The sequence below is a fragment of the Aotus nancymaae genome, unplaced genomic scaffold (genome assembly GCF_030222135.1).
Source record: "Aotus nancymaae isolate 86718 unplaced genomic scaffold, 86718_ANA_hifiasm-v0.15.2.pri h1tg000036l, whole genome shotgun sequence".
NCBI lineage: Eukaryota > Metazoa > Chordata > Mammalia > Primates > Aotidae > Aotus > Aotus nancymaae.
Genome location: NW_026988450.1, coordinates 40,613,043 through 40,633,655, shown reverse-complemented (window position 1 = coordinate 40,633,655; position 20,613 = coordinate 40,613,043). Strand labels below are relative to the sequence as shown.

Here is a 20,613-nt window from a genome sequence, read left to right as displayed (position 1 = left end):
GGACTACCCCCCACCCTGTCCCAAGTATTGATATTAATGTCTGGGGGAGGGGGACACATCTAACAAAAACCTGAGATAGAAAGCGGTCTCTCTTAATGGTATACTATGGGAGAAGTAGAAAAACAAAGGGAATAAAAGAAAATGATAATTGTTTTCTCTAAGGCTATTATCTAATGCGAAAGCAAATAGTCAGTCTGGAAATCAGCTAACAGAAGGGGATTAGAGAGGAGATCTGAGAGTGGCTTGATTTCTAGCAGAGCTGTCTCTCCAGCCAGTGATGAGACACAGGCAGGGCAGCCAGGAGCGCTCCAGATGGCCGGGGAAAGTGGTCGTCTTGGGTTACTGCAGGGCACTCGGGCCGCCTGAGAGCTGGCGGCCCGGGAAGGCATCATTAGGGAGCCAACCCCACGTCCAGCCTGCACCGGAGAGGGCGAGGCCGGGAGGGAGGGAGGCCGCCCGCCCGCCCGCCCGCGCGCCCTAGCGTGCCGGGCCTGCCCATTGTTAACATATACTTGACCTCCGTGACCTCCGCACGACACAGATGTCTCCCACCTCCACCTCCCCGCTAACCCCGTCACGGGTCCTCCCCCCTGCACCTGGTAGCGGCCGCACAGCCGCCTCCCTCCCGAGCGGCCGCGGCGCCCCTGGCGCGAGCGCGCGCCGGAGCCGGCCTGATGCGGGTGCTCTCGGCGCACAGCGCGCGGCGCTCCTGCTCCCCGGCGGACGGTCGGCCGCCCTGCAGATAAATGCGTCGCCTTCCTCGAGAGTGAGCGAGGGCGGGCGAGGCAGACGCAGACGCCGCCTGTGACAGTGGCAATTCCCTGCGCCCCACATCACATTTGTCTGCCACAGCAGCAACAACAGAAAAGCGGAGGGAGGGAGGGAGGCGGGAGGAGGGGAGCAGAGCTCCGCAAGTCTTGGGCTCTGCGTGGAGGTTGCGTTTGGCTGGCGTCCCCGACCCCGGGCTTTTTGCACCGCAGCTCTCTCTGCGCAGCGCCGGGCGGCCGCAGTCGCTCCGCAGCGCGACTCCGCGGCCTCGTGGCGAGCGCCCGTGGGCGAGTGGCTGCGGACACTCTGGCCTCGCGAGGGAAGCCGCGCCGCGCCCTCGCCCCGTCGCCCCGCGGGCCGGCCGAGACGACGGGAAGTTTTATTTGCAGCTCGGAGCCCGTGGCGGATGGTGGGACTCTCCGGCCCTGTGCAGTGTAAGTGCCCGCGGGAGGGCTTGGCCGGCGGGCGGGCGGCGGGGACGGGCCCCTGGCTGTTATTATTAATTACTGTTCCGGTGACCGTCATCTTCGTTTGGATTATTCGACCGAGAGGCTCCAGGCTGTACTTGTCGCTCAATTAGGGTAGGACTACGCACCAGGGCAGAGGAACATCGCGGGTGACTCCGGTCTGCGATGACACTGAACTTCGCGGGTCAGCCGAGGATGCAGTTTTTACTATTAGATTCCCCACACTATTTAAAGTAATTTTTCTTCCCTCTCCATAGTCACGGTATGCGAGCAGGAAGATGACGAGTGGGTTTCTTCCCCGACAACACAACTGGTCGAGGTGCCCACGGTGAATTTGGCAGCTGGCCCTATGCCCGCATCGTGGGGTTTTTTCTTTTTCTTTTTTTGTAAACTGGAAGCAAAGACTTGCTTTGATGGTGGAAAACTTAGCCCTAAGGAATAGGAGAGGCGGGATCTTAACTTTGGAACCCGGCTGCAACTTGGGTGGGGGTTTTCTTAGAGGTACCTAGGCGCTCCGCGCCCGCCTGCGAACTTGCCCTGTTACTCCTGGCCGATTGGGGTGCTGGAGTGGGAAGCCCCTGGGTGAGCGGGCGGACGGCGGCTCCGGCCCGGGGCGGGTCCCGGGCTTCGCAGTCAGGGGCCCGATGGGCAGCGTCGTCCCCGCCCGACCTCCTAGCGCTCGGGACCCGGCCGCCCCGGCCCTCTTGGGTGTTCCCGTCGCTGCCCCGACTCCGTGTCTGCTTCTCCTGAGCGTGGAGCACAACCTTGTGCCCTGTAGCTCCCGCCCAACGGGGTCCAGACCCAAAGCAGCGTCCGGGAAATTCCTTTCGTTTTCCAGGAACCCCTCTGGTGAAGCCTCCGGGCCAGTGGAGACGCGCTCCGGGGCCTGCCGCTCACTGCCCTCTTTGCGAATCTGAAAGGACCGGGTTGATTGGCGCGCCCAGACCTCTCTCCCTGGCGGACCTGGCGCTGACTGGGGTGCCTTGAGCAAATACGGCTAGGTCAGCACAAGGCGCTTAAATCCATTTTTATGAAACATGCTATTTTTTATTTTTTGTAAGGGCGGTCAACCCTTGGAAAAGTTTTGAGTACTGTGATTCCGGGAAGTAGGATGTGAGCCACAACTGTTACTAAAAATAGTCGCTTTCCCTCCCCCTCTACCCCAAAAGGCCTTTTAGTTTGGGTGATTTGGCTGGGTGGCCGTGCAACCCATGGTCTCCTCATTCCTTGCAAAGCGTAGTGGAGAAATCCTTCAAGATTTGGCACCACAAATCCCACGGTGCCCCAGCCTGGCTGCTGCTTCCTGGGGGAATGTTCAGAAGGTCGCTTTAAGGAATAGCTAGGATTCCCGTGGAGGAGGTCCTGCAGAACAGTGCCCGAGGCCAGAGCGAGGGAGTGAAGACCAGGAGAGCTGGAGAGGCCACTCCAGACAAACTTCATGTGCTTAATGTAACTCTGAGCCCCCTTGAATCTTTAACTTCGCTTTCCTTAATTAATCTGCCCAGGGCCTGTATATAAATGGCTGTCCACAGCTGCTGCAAATTGATTTATCTCCTGATAAAGGTCGGGTTGCTGACCAAAGCATTCTTTATACCTTCTGTGTGAACTGAAATGTGTTTTACAGGGATTATTCCCCCCTCCTAGTCTCCTTTTCAACATCTGTACCATTTTTAAGTGCACTCAGTGGCTTTTATTATCATTGCCCTCCTTTGCATAGAACAGGAGTGGAACTGGGTCTGTGCCCAGTGAGTCCACACTCCCTAGAATACAAATTGACCAGAATCTCTGTGATAAACGGTTTGTTAGTGTTGGGGGCCTCCTTTTAGTTTATGGCAGCGTTTGCCTTGACCATGTGAGTATTCTGCTGTGCCCAGTTTCTCCTGTCACACAATTCTTTAGAAAAGGTTACCAAACACCATTGTTTCTTAAACCATCATAGCCCCAACCTGAGTGTTCATGTCAGCTGTGATGTGTATATACAGAAACAAATTTATAATTCTGTGGATTTCCCCTCGTTTATCCTTAAAGTCTAGTTTTTAATATCATTAGGATTTTCAGATAATAAAGATAGGGTTGTTTGATTTCATTTTCTCTTTTTTCTCTTTACTGATGATTATTTTTTTCAGAAGAGTCTGACAGTTTCACCCAATAATAATCAGGGAATCTTGGTTTGATCCGGGCTTTTTTTTTTTTTGCAGCCAGGATGGATGCTGAGGAAGTTGAATTCCATTATTTCTTGTACTGTGTTCAGCATTTTATATTTTGTTGGTTTATTCTTTTAAAAGATAAAATTCCAACAAAATCAACCAATCAGTCTTATACTGGGTGCATAAAAACCGACTTTTTAAATACTGAGGATAACTTTTTATTAAATCTTTTTGTTTAGGCACTAATAATTTTATTATAAACCATTCAGATAGCAGTGATTTTATTTGAAAAGCTAAATATTGCATGGGAGAATTTCAGTACTCAGTTTCTCCAGTGTCCTGTTTATACCTAATAAAAGCATTGGGGAAAACTGTCTGTTTTTTTCTTTAATGTTTGGACAACTCAAAGCAGACTAGAAATCTTTGAAATGATATTTTCCTTTGTAGACCTAGTCTCTGTGGTCCATTAATACCTGCTAATAATTTGTGTTAAAATGATCTTAAAATTCATTCTATGTCCAGCACAATACATTGCCCTTTTAAATTGTAAAGACGGTATTTTTGCAGCTGTGGGACTGCAGCTTTTTAATATTTGCACAATTTTCTTTTCCTGAGAGAAGTAAAATATTGCTCTTGATGTTAGTATTTGATGATGCACTCTCCCATTGAGGTGTTAGTCTAAATATTTGTAGATAAAAAAAGCACTTCATAAATTGCAAAAAAACTACACAAATGTAAGGTGCCATTATAATTTATTTTATTGTCACATAGAAGCTTAGCCAAAAAAGTCCCACATTTCTTTAAACATTGAAAAAGGATCACGAGAAAGAAATGCTTCCAATAGGAATGCTGGTCAGTGGTTGTCAGTTTAGGACATTCTTCACTGTCAAATCCTGTTTCTCACTTCTTTGATATGAACATCAGCTGACAGGCACTGAATGCAAAGCCTTCTTCACTGAGGTTTTATGCAGGCAACATAGCCCTTCATAGCAAAGCAGTCTGAAAAATTGGCACCTGCAGGATTTGCATGTGAAAAAAACTGAGTCAGTTGCATTTTGCTGGAGTCTATTACTGTAAGTTATGTAAGTTCAGTGAGAAAGGCTATTTATTTGTTGCTGTTTGGGCATTTAAAGGTTCTTTGTTTTATGGACACCTTATTCATCATAGAGTGATCCACAGACTTTATTGATAGCAGAAGCAGGGAGAAGTGAGCTCTGGCTTTATAAAAGTTATTTATTATGGAATGGAGGTGCTTTTAACCATGTGCTTGCAGAGTGCACTTACATTCATAGTTAATTTTTAAAATGTGCCTTAAAAGAATGAACTCATTCAACTTTGAGAATCATCTATCAGAAGTTAAACAAACGCATAAAACTAAGTTAACATACATATCCTTTGAAAATAATCGAGAATTTTGATTTCTGTATGTTAATAACAACTTAAAATCTATAAGAAAGGAATTTAAACCCTTTTTCTAAATTTGGGGAAAATGTTGTTTCCCCCAACTTGTTAAATTATGTTTGTCACCTGGATGCCTTTTAAAAATCAAATTTGACTCTATTTATGCAAAATAACTAACAAATATTCAATCAACTAAAACACCTCTGTGAACCTGAGTATTATCTGTCAGTGGGAACATTTTATCCAGAATAAGCTATTTATTATTATCTAGAGACACCTTCCAACTTCATTTTTTTTTCACAGCCATTAATATAAGAGTTCCTAAATAATGTTTAAAGAACAGTGAACATTTTATTAAAGCAAACATTAGTTCAGTTTAATGGAGGTAATTGTAAGTGATGAGACAGAGCAGGTTATCTCTGTGTTGTTTAAACAGAAGGAGCTACTTTGCACCATTTCCAGTAGCCATCTGTAGAAGAGAAGGGTTTGCACCTGTCTGTCCAGACTAATTATAGATTAGGGCCAAAGAAATGAAATTCGAGGAGGTTTTCAGCTAATGAAATCCATACTGATTTTATTGTAAATGTGTTTTATGTAAAGAGGGTGATGGTTGAGTTCTGAGTGAATAAATCGCTATGTAGCTGCTAGGCACTTGGTTTTGAAGCACAATTCTGCTGCATTAACCTTTGATATTAAAAAAAAAAGACAAACAACTTAGACGTGGATGCTAGCCTTTGTTTGGCATCCATAGCTACAAGTTTTGAGCAGCAGTGAGGTTCAGTGTGCAATTTAGAAATGTGCTGTATAAAGCAGCTTAAACATTAAGAATATTATGATATTCTGAAATGCAGATGAAGTAGAAGGTAGGTTCTGTTTTAGCTTACGCATATAAAACATCAGAAAATTGGAAAGGCTTTTTCTTTTTCCTACATTTCAGCTCCGTATACATGAGAAATTAAAGCAAAATGAGTGAAGAATGCATTCTGCTATAAAAGGTCACATGAATGTCTACCACATCTGTTTATAGTAATTATGAACATAATTAACATAAGAATTACAAATGAAATAATGACAAGCTGAGCAAGGAGATATTATGCCATAATGGTCATATGTTGGAATTCTCACATTATAGCACACTAGAATTCACATACTCAAAGAAAGAAAGAAAATGCTAGATTTTTATCTGAATTAATGCTTAAACTTATCTGCCTGGGGCAGATGGACTTCTTGCTTTTATAGGAAGGTAACTATTATTAAGAAAAGAACTAGTTGAAATTAAGATTTCTAGTCTCTAGCCTGGCTTTTAAGACAGCTGTGATTATAGAAATCACTTTCTGTTGTACACTTCTGTGATTATACTTCTTGATTATTGTATTGCTTTTTTTTTTCTTTTAATTGAAAGCTTTGCAGCAAAGTGTTTGCTTTGGAAGAGAGTCATGGATTCTTCCCATTGGAGAATTGGTTGATCTTTTCTCTAACTGTGAGCCAAAAGTCAATGAACAAACAAGGTACTAATAGAAATACTGTGCATTTACAAAATAAGACCATTGGCAGATTAGCTTTTGTACAGATTTATTTATGCCTCTAGTATTTGGGATGCCCCTTTAAAAAAAAAAAGCCAATCTTTTCTGGCTTTGAAAGCAGTAGTAACGCAATTTTATTTTTAAAATAGCATTTCTTAAAAGGGCATGTAATGGAAAAATCTGTGGGCACCTATAAATTGTATTTTTCTTCCCCTGGAGTTTTGTTGGATTTTTAGGTATTTGTACGTAGTCTGTGTCCAAACTGATCTAACTAAAATTCAGTAAAGGGTTGGGGTATGTATGGTTGCTTTCGGTTACTCTGAATGCATTTTTCTAGAAGAGCTAGAGAAAAGGTGAAAGGTGACCTTTTTTGAGAGCTAAAATGATACTCCAGAAATCTGTTATTACATTGAAAACATGTAAGAATGACAGATTTTCACCCATTTACAGCTCACTTGATTTTGTGATGTAGCCTGCCAAATGTTTTCCTTCCTATGCTTGCACCCTTCTCTAACTATTGAACCTGGTCACTTTTTGAAGATTTATGGAGAAATATTACCTTGTTCTCATCTCAGTGATACCATGAGGTTTTCCACATTATTGGATTACTGGAGGATTGTGGCAGACCCCTTTTTATCTGACATTCATTGCATGACAAGATTTTCACACATGCCCTTCCCCCACCTATGCCCAGCTTTTTTCACTTTGTGTTACCTATCAAATTTCTTTTAATTATATTCTTGGGGTTGGAACATTGGTGTGTATGTGTTTGGGTGGGGTGGAGGGAGAGGGGGCGGTGCTCCATTACACATAAAACCGTTTTTTGGCCAAGTGATTTGGAGAGGAGTGCCTGATTAAACAATGCTTCTCTTCATTTTCTAAAGGGCCTCTTAAAATTTGGCTCCCCTAAAAGGCAGGGGCTAGTTCTCTTGCTGTTCTGTTTTTTCTACTCACTAGCCTTACCCTCTACCCCCATTTTATTCCTTTCTACGGAGACCCCATGTAGAAGCTATATTATAATCCAAAGTTTCACAGCAGCTAGGGCTACAGTGTACACTGTGAACAATTGTATAGTTTGTTGGCTCCTTCATTCTGAACTCACTCTTCATACTCTAGTGAGAGCTTCTTAACCAAGCTTCAGTGCCTTGAAACACAGCATAACCAAATACCTCCCCTTCCCCCAATAAAATAACCTCCTTTCCTGCATTATCCGCACTCCATTAAGGATCTGATCAGATGTTCACATTGTCTGATGGGTGTATTTAAAAGTGAAAAGGGGCTCCCAAGGGACTACTCAGGTGTATCTCCTTCCTGACCCTGCTGGAGGTGGATGAACTCTGGACTGAGGGACGAGCATTAGCCCTTGCTTGTTCTCTGATTGATTCTCTGGCGCTGGGTGGGTGAAGAGCCACGAGGCAGCTCAAGCCGAGATTGATTGCCTCAATTTCAGATTCCCACCTCCAAAATAGACTCTCAGATGCACACATAAGGAGCTCCCTCCCCCAACGCAATTTCTGGAGGTGGAGCAGGTCTCTAAGAGTCACCTGTAGCTACCAATCACAAGTGGTCCTACTTATCACAATGATGCTGGCTGCAGGAGTCTTCAGCTGGGACACATTAAAGTTCAGGGACAGGAGATATTCTAATCTCTGCATGTGTGAGTGTGCAGGGGCTGGAATTTAGGAATATTGGGGTCAGCAAAGAAAGGGACAAGAAATCCGACTTGAGATTGATCTGGAGGGCTGCTTAACTGCTTCTTAGACTCAGTAGGTTTGTTTTGCAAATTGGCTATTTAGGTGGAGGTGAGATGGTGACTGTCTCCCTCAGCTCTGCCAAAAGAGAGCTCTTGATCCTCCTCTGACCTTGACAGAATCTCTAATGTGTTTCAGCCTAGCCCTGGAGCAGGGAAATACAATTTGCTGGATTCCTCCCTTTTTTGGGTGGTAGGGGCAGATTTGGGCTTGCAGGCGACTCCTAGCCTGCCTCTCATTCTCCGACAGCCTTAAGGTAGCTCTCCCCCACTTTCTGGCCCCATCCTGGGGTCTGAGCCCCCGCCTCCTCCGTCCCTTTCCATTCCTTCCCTCCTGCCTGTGTCTCTCCTTCCCTCCTGCCTGTGTCTCTTTCCCTCTCTCTCTCTCTCTCTCTCTCTCTCTCTCTCTCCCACTTTTCCTCCCTCTCCCGCTCCGTCTCACACGCACCCTCTGTTTATTTTCCTGCCTCCATCTGGGCCCTGCTGATATTGTAATCACCCTGATGCACGTTGGCTTCTCTCCTCTCCCTCCTGCGCTCACACACTCACTCACACACAATGTGCCATCCTGACAAGCCTTTTACTTCTGATAAGCTCCAATGTGTGTTTAATGAATACAAAGCCGCGGTCTGGGTGCCGCCTCGGCCGCGGCCGCTCTCCCGCGCTCCTTTGCCAGAAGGTAATCTCCGTGAACAGGGGAGGGAGGCGAGCAGGGAGGAAGGAGGGGTGGCCAGGAGGAAGGGGGGCGTGGGGAGGCGGCTTTTCTCTCTCCCTCTCTCCCTTTCCAAATGATTCAGAAGTCGATAAGACCAGGAGAAGTGAAGATGTAACATGTTATCTGTCGCTCCTCTTAGCTGGTGGAGAGAATTTACATTTAAAGATTAGCAGAGTGAGAAAGAGAAATCTGCCTTTTGTTGTGCGGGGTGAGGAGGAGGCATCTACCCTGGCCTTGACGCTATCTCCCATCACCTCTGCTATCCAGACAGGACTCACCGAGGTGAGAATACCGGAGGGCCTTATCTTTAATTGGGTTTAGTTTTGCCAGTCTGAATAGGTTTAAAGAGACTTGATAAAGGGGGAACAATAGATTATTTATTGACTGGATGCTGAAGCCTTTAGATGAAGAAGGGAGAGACAAAGCTGCTTAACAACTTGATTAGTTCATTTTTATTTTAAGGTGAGACTGCCTCTCTTTTGGTGGAAGGAAGGGCTAGAGAACTTCGGTGCAATTTGGATGACTTATGATGTCTTTTTTTCTCTCCTCCAACAACCCCTTGCCCTTCTCAGCACCATGCACCTACCTGATTTTAACAGGAGTTTTTTTACCCCTTGCGTTTAGGAGTGATGAACTGAGCAAAGAGGGTAAAGGCTTTGGGATTGATCATTAATGTTTGGTTTTGTGTGACTGGTTATAAATGCATGATTAATTGATGGTAACGGTACTTGATTGAGTAAGACGAGCAAATGAAGCCTACTTTTAATATGGAATTAGTTAATTTTATAGTATGGCTCAACTCAGGCTAGAGGAGAAAAAAAAATCACTCCAAGTCTGTTAGGTAGATTTGTATTTTGGATTTGAACCATGAAATCCTTTGCTTGGAGCTAGTTTAAAAAAAGAAGAAAAAAATGTCTTATTGACTCACAAGTATTTGAGAACATTATAATATCAACTTTAGAAGGTTCTTAAAATGAAGAAAAGTAGAAAAAATGGTTGTTTTGCCTCCTACACATTGTCAAGATAGGTGTTTTCATAGATAGATATATATGATCCAGTAACTAAAAGCCTAATTAAAATTTGTTTAAAGCCAGGGGGGCATGTTTCCTTGTTGACAGCAGCAGATCGATTGGGTAAGACAATAGAGTCCCATTATTTTACTTCCATTGACTGAACATATTGACATTTCAGGTTTGCTGTTGCCTCAGTGAGCATGATGAAACACTGAAATTCACAGACCAACTGGCCAGAGTGGCACATATATTACTGTATGTCATTTCTGCCTTCAGGTTACCTTATCACCCAGACAGAATGGGAAAGGACAGCCTGGAGTCTTTCAGAAAGGGTAGAGCTCTTTTGGCTGAGAAGCTAGCAGATAGCATGTCTTAGGAACATCTTTAATTTTATCGAGAATTGGGTGTTACAGAGAACTACGTGGAGCATGGTTAAAAATCTGAAAAGCTAGCCATCGGTCTTGCATATTTTACATAGAAGGATACCCACTTTCAAGATTTACCTTTACCTGGAGTTATTTACAGTGAGTGGTCGGTCACTATTTAGGTGACCAGTTTGTTGCATGGGTGACATTCTTTCTTTCCCTGTCTGGGGTACTGAAACGGCCAGGCACCTGCTAAATCTGTACCTGATAAAATAATGGATAAAGTCCCTTCAAAAATAGGGTCTGAGTCTGACTTTTTGTTTCCAGTTTTTTTTTAGTGGGTGGAATACAAAGTGAGATATATGTATTTTACACTCATGTGCATGCATAGACAATAACTTACATAGATAAATATGTGTATTTCAAGCAGAGGCAGAGAAATACTAAGTATTTGTTATCTTGGTGTAATTTACCCTTTCACACATTTTGCATAGTCTTTAAATAGCAGAACTAGGCAGACATTGAGTCAAAGAAATTTGAACAATACGGAAAGTGAATATGGAAAAAAAGAAAAAACCAGAAGGGACTTAACATATTTTTATGTTAAAGAAATTTATGAAGATATAAATCTATTATGCCTATGACTTATATATGGCAATTGTTGCCATCAAGTAGGCAACTGATGCCCTTTACAGTGTTTAGAACAAAACTGGTCCTTTATACCATTTTCATGAAAATGTTAGGTTTCTATTTGATCAGCAGGTGCTGTTGAGATGAAAGCCATGTGTAAATTTTCAGAAGGCCAAAAGTGTCAATTCAGAAAAGGAAAGTGATAAGAGAAAATGCAATCAGTTTTCCTGTTTTCAATTTGTGCAGGATTTGAAGAGCTGTTTTGTTAAACTGCTACATCTGCTCCAATATGAATATTGAACTACTTCCACTAAAAATAACAACCTATAATTTGGAAGCTACTGCAGTCTTTTGTTAATGTGAGTGGGTTATTTAAAAACAAAAAAACAAAAAAAAATAAAAAGAAAAATAAAAAAAATTTTCTATTCTGACAATCTCTTGCCTAATGTGCATTTTCATTTGTTGGCACTTTTATCCTCAGCAGATAAATGGTAGTATGCAATTAAGACCTCATCTTGTTTGACTATAAAAGAGATTTCCATAGGTGAAGATCCTGGTAATATAAAAAGGGTTCACACAAAACAAAATGTATTTTAAAATAACCTGTTTAAATACATATATTTAATATCAGATGGTTATTCCTTACGTTCTCTATTACTACAATTTTTGACTTACTGCCGGATTGTTGTAACAAAGTTAACACTGTTCCTTGCATACTGAGCATTCTGGGATTTATTTCACCTTTAATATACCTGCAAATGTAAGTTTAAACTAATCAGGGATATTTTACCAACAGGGCTTTTAGAATAATCTTTTCCATGCTTAAATAAAATTATGAAATTATGCTTGAGTGCTTGCATACAAAAGCTTTAGCTTCTATAGTACTGCTAATCAAATAAGTTTTATGGACAGGGAAAGCACCACATAGAGAAAAATTGGATGCATTTTGCTAGTGGCATTTCTAGGAAAGACATGTTCTTTTAAAATGATTGAATTTTAATTAAAAAGGAAACTCTTAACATGTCTTAAATACTCATAATAAAAATAATACTGCATCCTTATGACAAGAAAGTGAATGGCAATGCTTTCCATATAAAATACGGGCAGAGAGAATGAAAGTAGAAGGAAGACTGGTGACATTTGGATACAGTTCAATATTGACTCAACCCTGGATTGCAGTTTGGTGGACTTGTGGCTGTAGTAATTTGTCTGGGATAAGACCTGATCCCTGCTGAGGATCAATTAGCTAAGTTTGTGGCTTCACATGCGAATTGCTAGACACACTCGTCACAGATAAACCTTTCAAAATATTTCAAGAATAGATAAAGGGGAAGGCAGGCCCAGCAACACCTTAGCATGTTTGATATTAACAAATACAATATTTCTTTAAAAACACCAACTCAAAAGAAGAGGTAGTTTGAAGAAGACTATTGAATGCGAGTATTTGCCATTACATGTATGGAACCAACCAAAGAAGAATGCTTAAAAGGAATGAAATTTCGTTTCAAGCCCAAAGAACAGTTCAGTATGGCATGTTATGCTGGCATATCTTAAAGAGAGCTGGGCATCATGTGGCTATTTCCCCTAATATAGCACCAGACTCTTTCACTTTTAAGAAAAGATGCTGAATCACATGTCAGTGTACAAAAAGTTTATTCACAGACATGATCCCATCACTTGGGTTGTGATCGTCTAATGAGAGTTGTTTTTGAAGCCACAGGACCTTACGTGACACCAACAGGGGAGATTCCTGTGCGTCTTTTCAAAATGTTCATACTTGATGAAATCATGTCCAGGCTCTTACATCAGAACTACTGGTAAAGTAATGCCCCATGGTTGGTGTTTAAAGTGTGAGACCTGCTTGTTCAGAAAAGTTTGTGTACAACTACTAATGTTTTCAAGGACCAAGAGATACCAACTTAAAATAGTTTGCTTTAATAGTTCTAATTGTGATTGTCTTTATAAAGTAATGCATGAAGGAATAAAGCAGGCATTTGTTTTGGTAGGTTTCATGTTGATCAAGGCCGATAAAGCAAATCACTGTTTGGATGAATAGGACCTTTAGAATATAGAGTTTGTAGAAGAGGAATGCAGAGGGCACAAATGTGAATTTTTCCCCTTGTGTCTCCAACAATCTAAGCACCTCTAAGTGCCTTGGGGAATGTGATTGATTGGGTTCATCAATCTTTTAACACCTGAGGCACAGACCACTTCTAAGTGTGCTCAGGGCTGCCACTTAGTTGTTGGTCTTGGGAGAGAAGAGAGGAATTGATAAATACTAGAGACCTACTATGAGCTTGGCTTTAACCAACCTTCACATACATTCTCATCACTGATTTTAAGTATATGATTAACTAGTGTTTCACTTTCTTCCTTTCAAAGAACTCTAGCCCATTGTTCTGAGACTCTGGCCATAGTTGCTCTTCTGGCTTGATCTTTTGTCCCAATTTAGAAAATTGAGGTTTCTTTGTATTCCCCAAATTAATGAGCTACTTTGTGCCTGAGTTTTAGTAATTATTTAGGACCTTATTCTCGGAATAATTGGCTGCATATTCTCCTTATCGGCCATATCTACCCATCCACTATTTTCTTTCAGTTACCCCTTCTTCCACTCCACTTAGGAATCAGAGTTGGCTTCTACCTGACATAACATTGGATATTCCCAAGTGTGTGCCAGTCGGTATTCCTTAAAACCACCTAATCCTGGCTTCTCTATTGCCAAATTCTGTTCCTGCATCAGAATACCTTCATCCTATGCTGCACTGAGGCCATGAGGAATCAACCTATTATTTCTGTTGTTGTTATTGAACTTACCCAGTATGCTGGCATGATTTTCTGCCTAGTCCTTAGTTCTTGAGTCTTGTTCCTTCCTACATGGTCACTCCATTATATCTTGATCTCAGCATTTCCCATTTGACCAGGTTCAACTTTCTGGTTACCTCTTTAGATAAGGGTAGAGGACTTGTACACCACCTTTTACTCCTGGAAAAAAAAAAAGAGTTTGTAACTAGTTTTGTAGTGTAAGACTTTCTTTGTATTAGGAAAAAAAAAAGGGACCTGGTGTCTATGTGCAGTCACTTGACTAATAGGCAAACAGGTTCCCTTTCTAGTTAAATCGCTGACTTGTTGGGTGGCCTGGGGTGCATTCCAGCCCTCAGGCAAATTTCTCAGCAGACGAAGGGCAGACTTGGTGATTCTTAGGCTTCTCAACTCTCGTGAACAAGTCTATGTGTGGTACTGAAAGTAGGCTTTGAGGCTTTCTCATGGTTAGGAAAGTGAAAAAAAAAATCCTTTTTTTTTAAAATTCTGGGATTGGGGTGGGTGACACAATAAATCTTCATCTAACTGGGAAAGGGATCAGTGTGGAATGTTAGTATCATTCTAGTCTTTTCCATCATAAATAAGTGCCATTATGGACTAGGAAGCCATTCTTTGCATAGCCATCCTAAACCTTAGATGATTCTCTGAAATTATAGTTTTATGATTCCTTTTTCAGAGGTGAATAATGTATGAATAAATCTGTTTATGTAGTAAGGAGAGAACTAAAGATTTTGGGTCTTGTCCCAGGAAAATTGCCTTTATGCTTTTCCCTCATAGTTACAGGACAAGATGATGAACTCAGTGCTGGGGGGTAGGAGTGAGGGGCTAGAGGCTGAGCTGGATGGGGTTGGTTGTGTTTAGCAGGCATTCCATACCCCCTTGTCTTAAAGTTTGAGCCCACTTCACTTGAGGAATTTAGACAATGACCTCTTTAAGCCATTTTTTTTTTTTTTTGAGAGAACCTGGTAACAGCTTATTTAATTGAAAATGGGCATATGATCATCTGGCTAGGAATCAGATCTCAAGAAAGTCTGAAAAATTCTCTTTTTTGTCTGAAGAAATGGTTTGCCACTGCTTGTAAAATAATTAAATAATTCAGTTATTACCTATTTTGTACTTTTCTTTAGTTTGTATAACTGATGTAGGTGATTTAAATATATACATTATTAGAGATTCGATTCTAAGTTGGGTGGTTATAAATAGTAAACCCATGCTAGGGTTTCTTTTGAACTTAAGAGTTACTGGCATTCTTCTGGTTTCATCAAGGTGACCACTTCCTCATCATCCAAAATGACAGTGGAAATTTGCTGTTTACTAGGGTGTCTAGGATTGATTTAACTTGGAAGTAATATTATTTTCATCTGTCTTAGATGCCACAGGAAGCACTGTTGCTTCCTAGGCTGTAGAAAATTTTTGCATTGGTATTCAAAGTTCAATGGAAAGTCAAATAGAAGTTCTTTGCTACAAAGGAGAATGTCTTAAAGTATATATGCAGTGAACTCTTAGTTGGTGCCTAACTGGACAGAATATTATGTCAGATAAATATTAGAGAAGATATTAGCAGGAGTAATGGTAATTTGTCTAAAGAAGTTCAAGAGATGGGTGGCCACTAATAATATGAGGGGAAACAACGTCAGGGCAGTAATGAGCTAGACATGGCCATGTGATAAGATAATTAGAGCACTAGGAGAGAGAACTAGCTGTGAGGTATTATTATAAAGAGTATCTGGGAGGACTCTTCTGCTAGACTTTTTGGATAATCCACGTAGTAATACTTAGCGAGGAGACCAGAGCCTAATATTAGTAAAACAGATCAATAATCGTATCTAAAAGGGTTGGCACAGATCATGGTGCCAGGGAAATAGCACAGCAGTATTGTGGAGACCATTTCAAATGCACATTGTCAAGTGGAACATCAGAAATTAGGAAGTCATCCCCACTGGTTATAAGCATGGTACAAGCTGTGCTTTAAATGCAGTCTTGGGAAGTTGATTAGATTAGCTGGTTAAAACTAGAAGTACTATACCCCTTTCCCTAACCTCAAGATACAGGGGCATGTGAACTGTAAGACAGGTCATGGAAGACTAATAGTTTATTTTCTGAATCTATGCATATGTTATGTACACAGTGATGAGCAAACACAGCTGGGAAGAACAGCAGATGATATTGGGACTGGAACTGGGTGTTTATCAGGCTGACATAGTAATCCTTTCCTGTGAAAGTGTTCTTTTTAAGTGGCTGTTAGGATTCTGTAACTTTTATCATATGTCACATAAGCAGTGTCCTTTACTCTCCAGCTCTTTTGCCTACCTGTCACACATTTTCATTCTCAGCTCCAGCTAGATTTATTTAGAAATGAGATCCACATTCGACATCGGATGAGAAACAAACGTGGACAATGAATTCTCCTCCTTTTGTTTAAATAAAGGTACGTAGGTCAGTTCATGTCTAAAGGGAGAGTTAATGTGATCAGTCTCCATTGATGTGCCTAAGATTTAAGTTGGCTCGAGAGCAGGTATAAAATATTGGAGGAAAATGTAGGTGAGGAGCAATAAAATGAACAACCCATTAAACCTGATTTGACTATTTATAAAGAAAGTCACATGCTGTTTTGGTAGCCATGGTAAAGGTACCTTTTACAGCATCTGATAGAAAGTAAAATGTTTACTCTTGGGAGTGCATCTGAAGTACATGGATAAATATTTAGTAAACGTCTTCTATATGTAAAGCTGTGTGCTAGGTGTAGACACAAGCAGGTAGTCAGCTCAGTTCCCACTGAATGATAAACTCATTCAGGACAAGTTCAATAGCTAAAAAGATGGTGAAGCTTGATCAGTTACCAATTAAATGGTACAGCAAGTGAGATTTTAGAGGCAGGCGTGAATTGGAATTTAAGCTTGTCTTGAGACAGGTAGGATTCATTAAGGCAAAGTTATTGTAATAGGATTGTGGTAAGTTATACAGTTAGGAATAGGGAGTGTAGAAGCCTAGATGTGGAAAAGACCTTTGGAGGAGTGTTCGGGTGGAGTAAGGGTGGAGAGAGAATAAATTAATAATGTGGCTGAAGCAAAAAGGGCCCTTGAGTGATGAGTGGGAAATAAGAGCAGAAAGATCATAAATGTCTTGAATATCAAGCATTTTGATTTAATCTTCAACTTTGGAATTCACCAGAGGTTTTTTCAGCTGTGTCCTGTGGGGTGCCTAAGGGTTGGGAGGTGGCATGGAGGGTACCCAGATTGGGCACAGGGTCTTCTATCCCTGAACCACCATAAAACCAGAATAGTTCTGCTTTTATAAGAAATTGCTTTATATATTTGATTTTCTAACTGGACTTCTTTTGAATAGAGGAGTCCATGGTAAAATAGATCTTCATAAAACCAAGGTTAAAATAAAAATTGAGCTAGGCAAAGGGAACCCCTGGACCCAATAACAGTTGTGTTTGCAAAGAGTTGGTCCTCATGTAAGGAGTCAGATGGACTGGAGGCAGGGAGAGGCTGGAGGCCCAGGCCAGGTAGGAAGCTTGTTGCTGTAGTTTGGGTTTTAGGTCTTGCAGAAGGATGACCAAGGTTGGGTTTGTGGGATGAGAAGGAAGAGGCAGGGGCAGGAGGTATTGCAAAGGAAAAATAATTAGTACTTGGATAGAGTGGTGGATTGAGAGAGGGGGAAGTTATTAATACCAACGTGGATTTGGTATGAAGTGCTCTTAACTTGCCGGAAACTGGGAATCACTTCAGGTGTTTGTTTAGGGGCAGCTCTGCTACCCTACCCCAGACATAGAATGACAGCTTCTAGAGGGAGCCTCAGAATCCATTTGCAGACTTCGGTCCCAGGGCTTCTGGTGGTCCCAGCTGCCTTTGGGAGATGGTGACAGGACTGTCAAGTGGTGGGTGTTTCTTAAAATGTGGTTGTTACATAAAGGATCTGTTATTTACTGCTTTAGGACTTGGCTCCCTCATGTGTTTTGGCTCTTTCCATGGATTTCAAACTGTTCTCTGAGTTTCTCTTTTGCAGGTGCCCTTGGGCCATGTGCGAGACACAAAGTGGTCAGGTGGGCTGGGTTCTGGGACCCTTAACTTCCCATTTGACCAGAGCAGCCTGCTTTATAAATTTCAAATATTGGATTTTTGTTTGTAGAATAATTTATAAAACGTCTTTTAATTCTAACATGGTAAGAAGGAGAGAAGGTAGAGATGACAGCATGTAGAGTTAAGGAGTAGCTGATGAAAGCAGTGCTCGTAAACCAGCAGGCCTCAGACCTTGGGCTCAGTACTCTTGGGGGAAGAGGGAGCATGGTTATCTAAAGGTGCCTTTGAACCTAGATTCATTTGTTCAGTACCCCAAACACTGTCTGTAGACCAAACACTTTTTCATGTAATGACATTTTTCAAATCTACTTTAAATGAAAAGAACAAAAAATGCATTAAAATCTACTGAGTTTAGTAGAAATGTCTATCCATTTTACAATCAACAGATAGTAAACTAAATACTATCATGTGCTGAGCCATACCTTTTTATTTCAAAACCGAGGAGTTGTTTTGGAAAAGTAAAGAATTTCTTTAACACGTTAAAGAGCTTTAAGTCCTTATTGCTCACTCTTAGTTTTCCCCTATTTGAGAGATTTTATTATTGAAAGAAACAACAAAAAACTACCTGGGTGAGGACTTTTAGGATATGGTTCATTAAGATGTTATTTCAAGGTCTTTATCTTGTTTTGTCTGATAACATTTAATTTAAAAACATGCTGGCAATTCTTTTTATTTTTTGAACTTTAACCATATTTGTAGTTTGTGGTTTTGTTCTAAAATCTGTCAGAATTGGATTTTTTAGGATTTTTCTCCCTCTGTAGTGAATTACGCTTGATAACACTTAATCATTGGCAGTCAAAAAAGAATTTCAACATAGAAATCAATTTTTTAAAAAGAATGAGACATTTATATGTATTGATACAGAATTGTTCCTGAGATATATCATTAAATGAGCAAAGCAAGGAGCAGAAGAATGTCTGTAGAATGCTACACTTGTACAAAAGCATAGAATTCTACTTGTGCAAGTATATACAAGAATCTGACAATAGTCCTTGCTGTTAGGGAAGAAAGTAGGGCCAGGAAGTGGTAGTGGAAGGAGCCTTTTTGCTGTATGTCCTTTCTTACTCTGAGTCATTTTGCAAATCTTGTTCCTGTATCACCCAGGTTGACTGGTCTGGGACTCTGCCCTTTCAGGAGGAAGTGATGCTGCTCTTCTCTGCCAGAGGGCAGTCAAGTATAGTGGTGAAGAGACCTAACTCCCAAGTGCTTTACCACTTACCTCCTTTAGCTACCCTTTTCATCTAGAAATAATTCTCATCTGGATAATAATGGCATGGCCTCATAGGATGGTCATAAGGATGATATGGTATGTGTGAAGCACAATCTTCAGTAAAGGCTTGCTTTTTCTTGACATCTTACTTGATGACTGTGGAACTGTTCATCACATTCTTCTGTAAAACCCAGTAGTCTTTCTTTGGCTGCTTCTTCATTCAGTAAATACTTAATAGAGAATCTGGCCCTGATAGACACTGAGTGATATGAGGATGCTGAAGACAAATGATGCCCTGCTTTGCCAGGCCTTTCCCGTACCTTTCTCTCTCAGCCTTCCATAAGACCATGGGTTGCTTCATGTTTGGACACCTAAGTTCTTGCTGCAGGGAAGCCAAGCTTGGCTCACTTTGTCCTCTCCTAAGCCTCTGGCGACACTGTCCTCTCTGAAGCCTTCATGACCATTCTTCCCCAAAGGTCTGCTATCATCCATGAAATTCAGACTTCTCTGCTGGTTTGTAAGCCCCTTGAAAGTGGGAGTCTGGAACAGTTGGGGTACTTTTTGATGCTTTGTTAAATAATTATTGAGAATTCATGCCTGAACTCAAGTGATTTACTTAAAACTGTCCTGAAACATTTCACTGCTGAGGCTAAAGTGAAGTCTTTGGTTCCAATAGCATGTTGTTTTTTTTCTCAACCTCTTTCCACCTTGGGTCACTTTCATTGTGTTCTCTTGTCATAGAATGCACAATTCATTGCTGTCATATTTTGGCTTGTAAGTTTTGACAACTGAAAAGAAATACAATAAAATAAAATGAGTGAGAACATGTGGTGTTTGGCTTTCTGTTCCTGTGTTAGTTTGCTGAGAATGATGGTTTCTGGCTTCATCCATGTCACTGCAAAGGACACTAACTCATTCTTTTTTACAGCTACATAGTATTCCATGGTATATGTGTGCCATATTTTCTTTATCCAGTCTAACACTGATGAGCATTTGGGTTTGTTCCAAGTCTTTGCTATTGTGAATAGTGCTACATTAAACATACGTGTGCATGTGTCTGAATAGTAGAATGATTTATAATCTTCTGGGTGTATATTCGGTAATGGGATTGCTGGGTCAAATGGTATTTCTGGTTCTAGATCCTTGAGGAATCACCACACTGTCTTCCACGATGGTTGAATTAATTTATACTACCACCAACAGTGTAAAAGCGTTCCTATTTCTCCACATGCTCTCCAACATCTGTTGTTTCCTGACTTTTTAATGTTCACCATTCTAACTGGTGTGAAATGGTATCTCATTGTGGTTTCGATTTGCACTTCTCTAACAATCAGTGATGATGGATGAGCTTTTTTTCATATGTTTGTTGGCTGCATAAATGTCTTTTTTTTTTGAGAAGTGTCTTCATATCTTTCACCCACTTTTTGATGGGGTTGTTTCTTGTAAATTTGTTTAATTTCCTTGTAGATTCTGGATATTAGCTCTTTGTCAGATGGATAGATTGCAAAAATATTCTCCCATTCTGTAGGTTGCCTGTTCACTCTGATGTTAGTTTCTTTCACTGTGCAGAAGCTCTTTAATTAGATCCCATTTGTCAATTTTGGCTTTTGCTATTGCTTTTGGAAAACACCCCCTCTTTAGGCAAATTATGAAGTGATCATGCCAGTTGCATCTTCATAGATGCACACTGTAACTTTTAATTTTATTTTCTTACACTGA

General features: G+C 41.3%; 1 protein-coding gene across 6 annotated transcripts in view; it reads left to right on the top strand.

Annotated features, from left to right (window-relative positions):
- Positions 1-673: 673 nt before the first annotated feature.
- The window catches only part of RUNX1T1 (RUNX1 partner transcriptional co-repressor 1), a 146,347-nt gene continuing 126,407 nt past the window's right edge, over positions 674-20,613 (top strand). For 2 of the 6 annotated variants that reach the window (XM_021673499.2, XM_021673496.2), the window contains exon 1: positions 674-1,202. In XM_021673499.2, coding sequence (XP_021529174.1) covers positions 1,175-1,202 — 28 coding nt within the window. In that variant the 5' untranslated portion in view covers positions 674-1,174. Of the gene's footprint in view, positions 1,203-7,887; positions 8,736-8,851; positions 9,054-20,613 lie in introns of those variants that run through there. The other 4 variants (XM_021673501.2, XM_021673492.2, XM_021673495.2 and 1 more) reach the window with 3 other exon arrangements.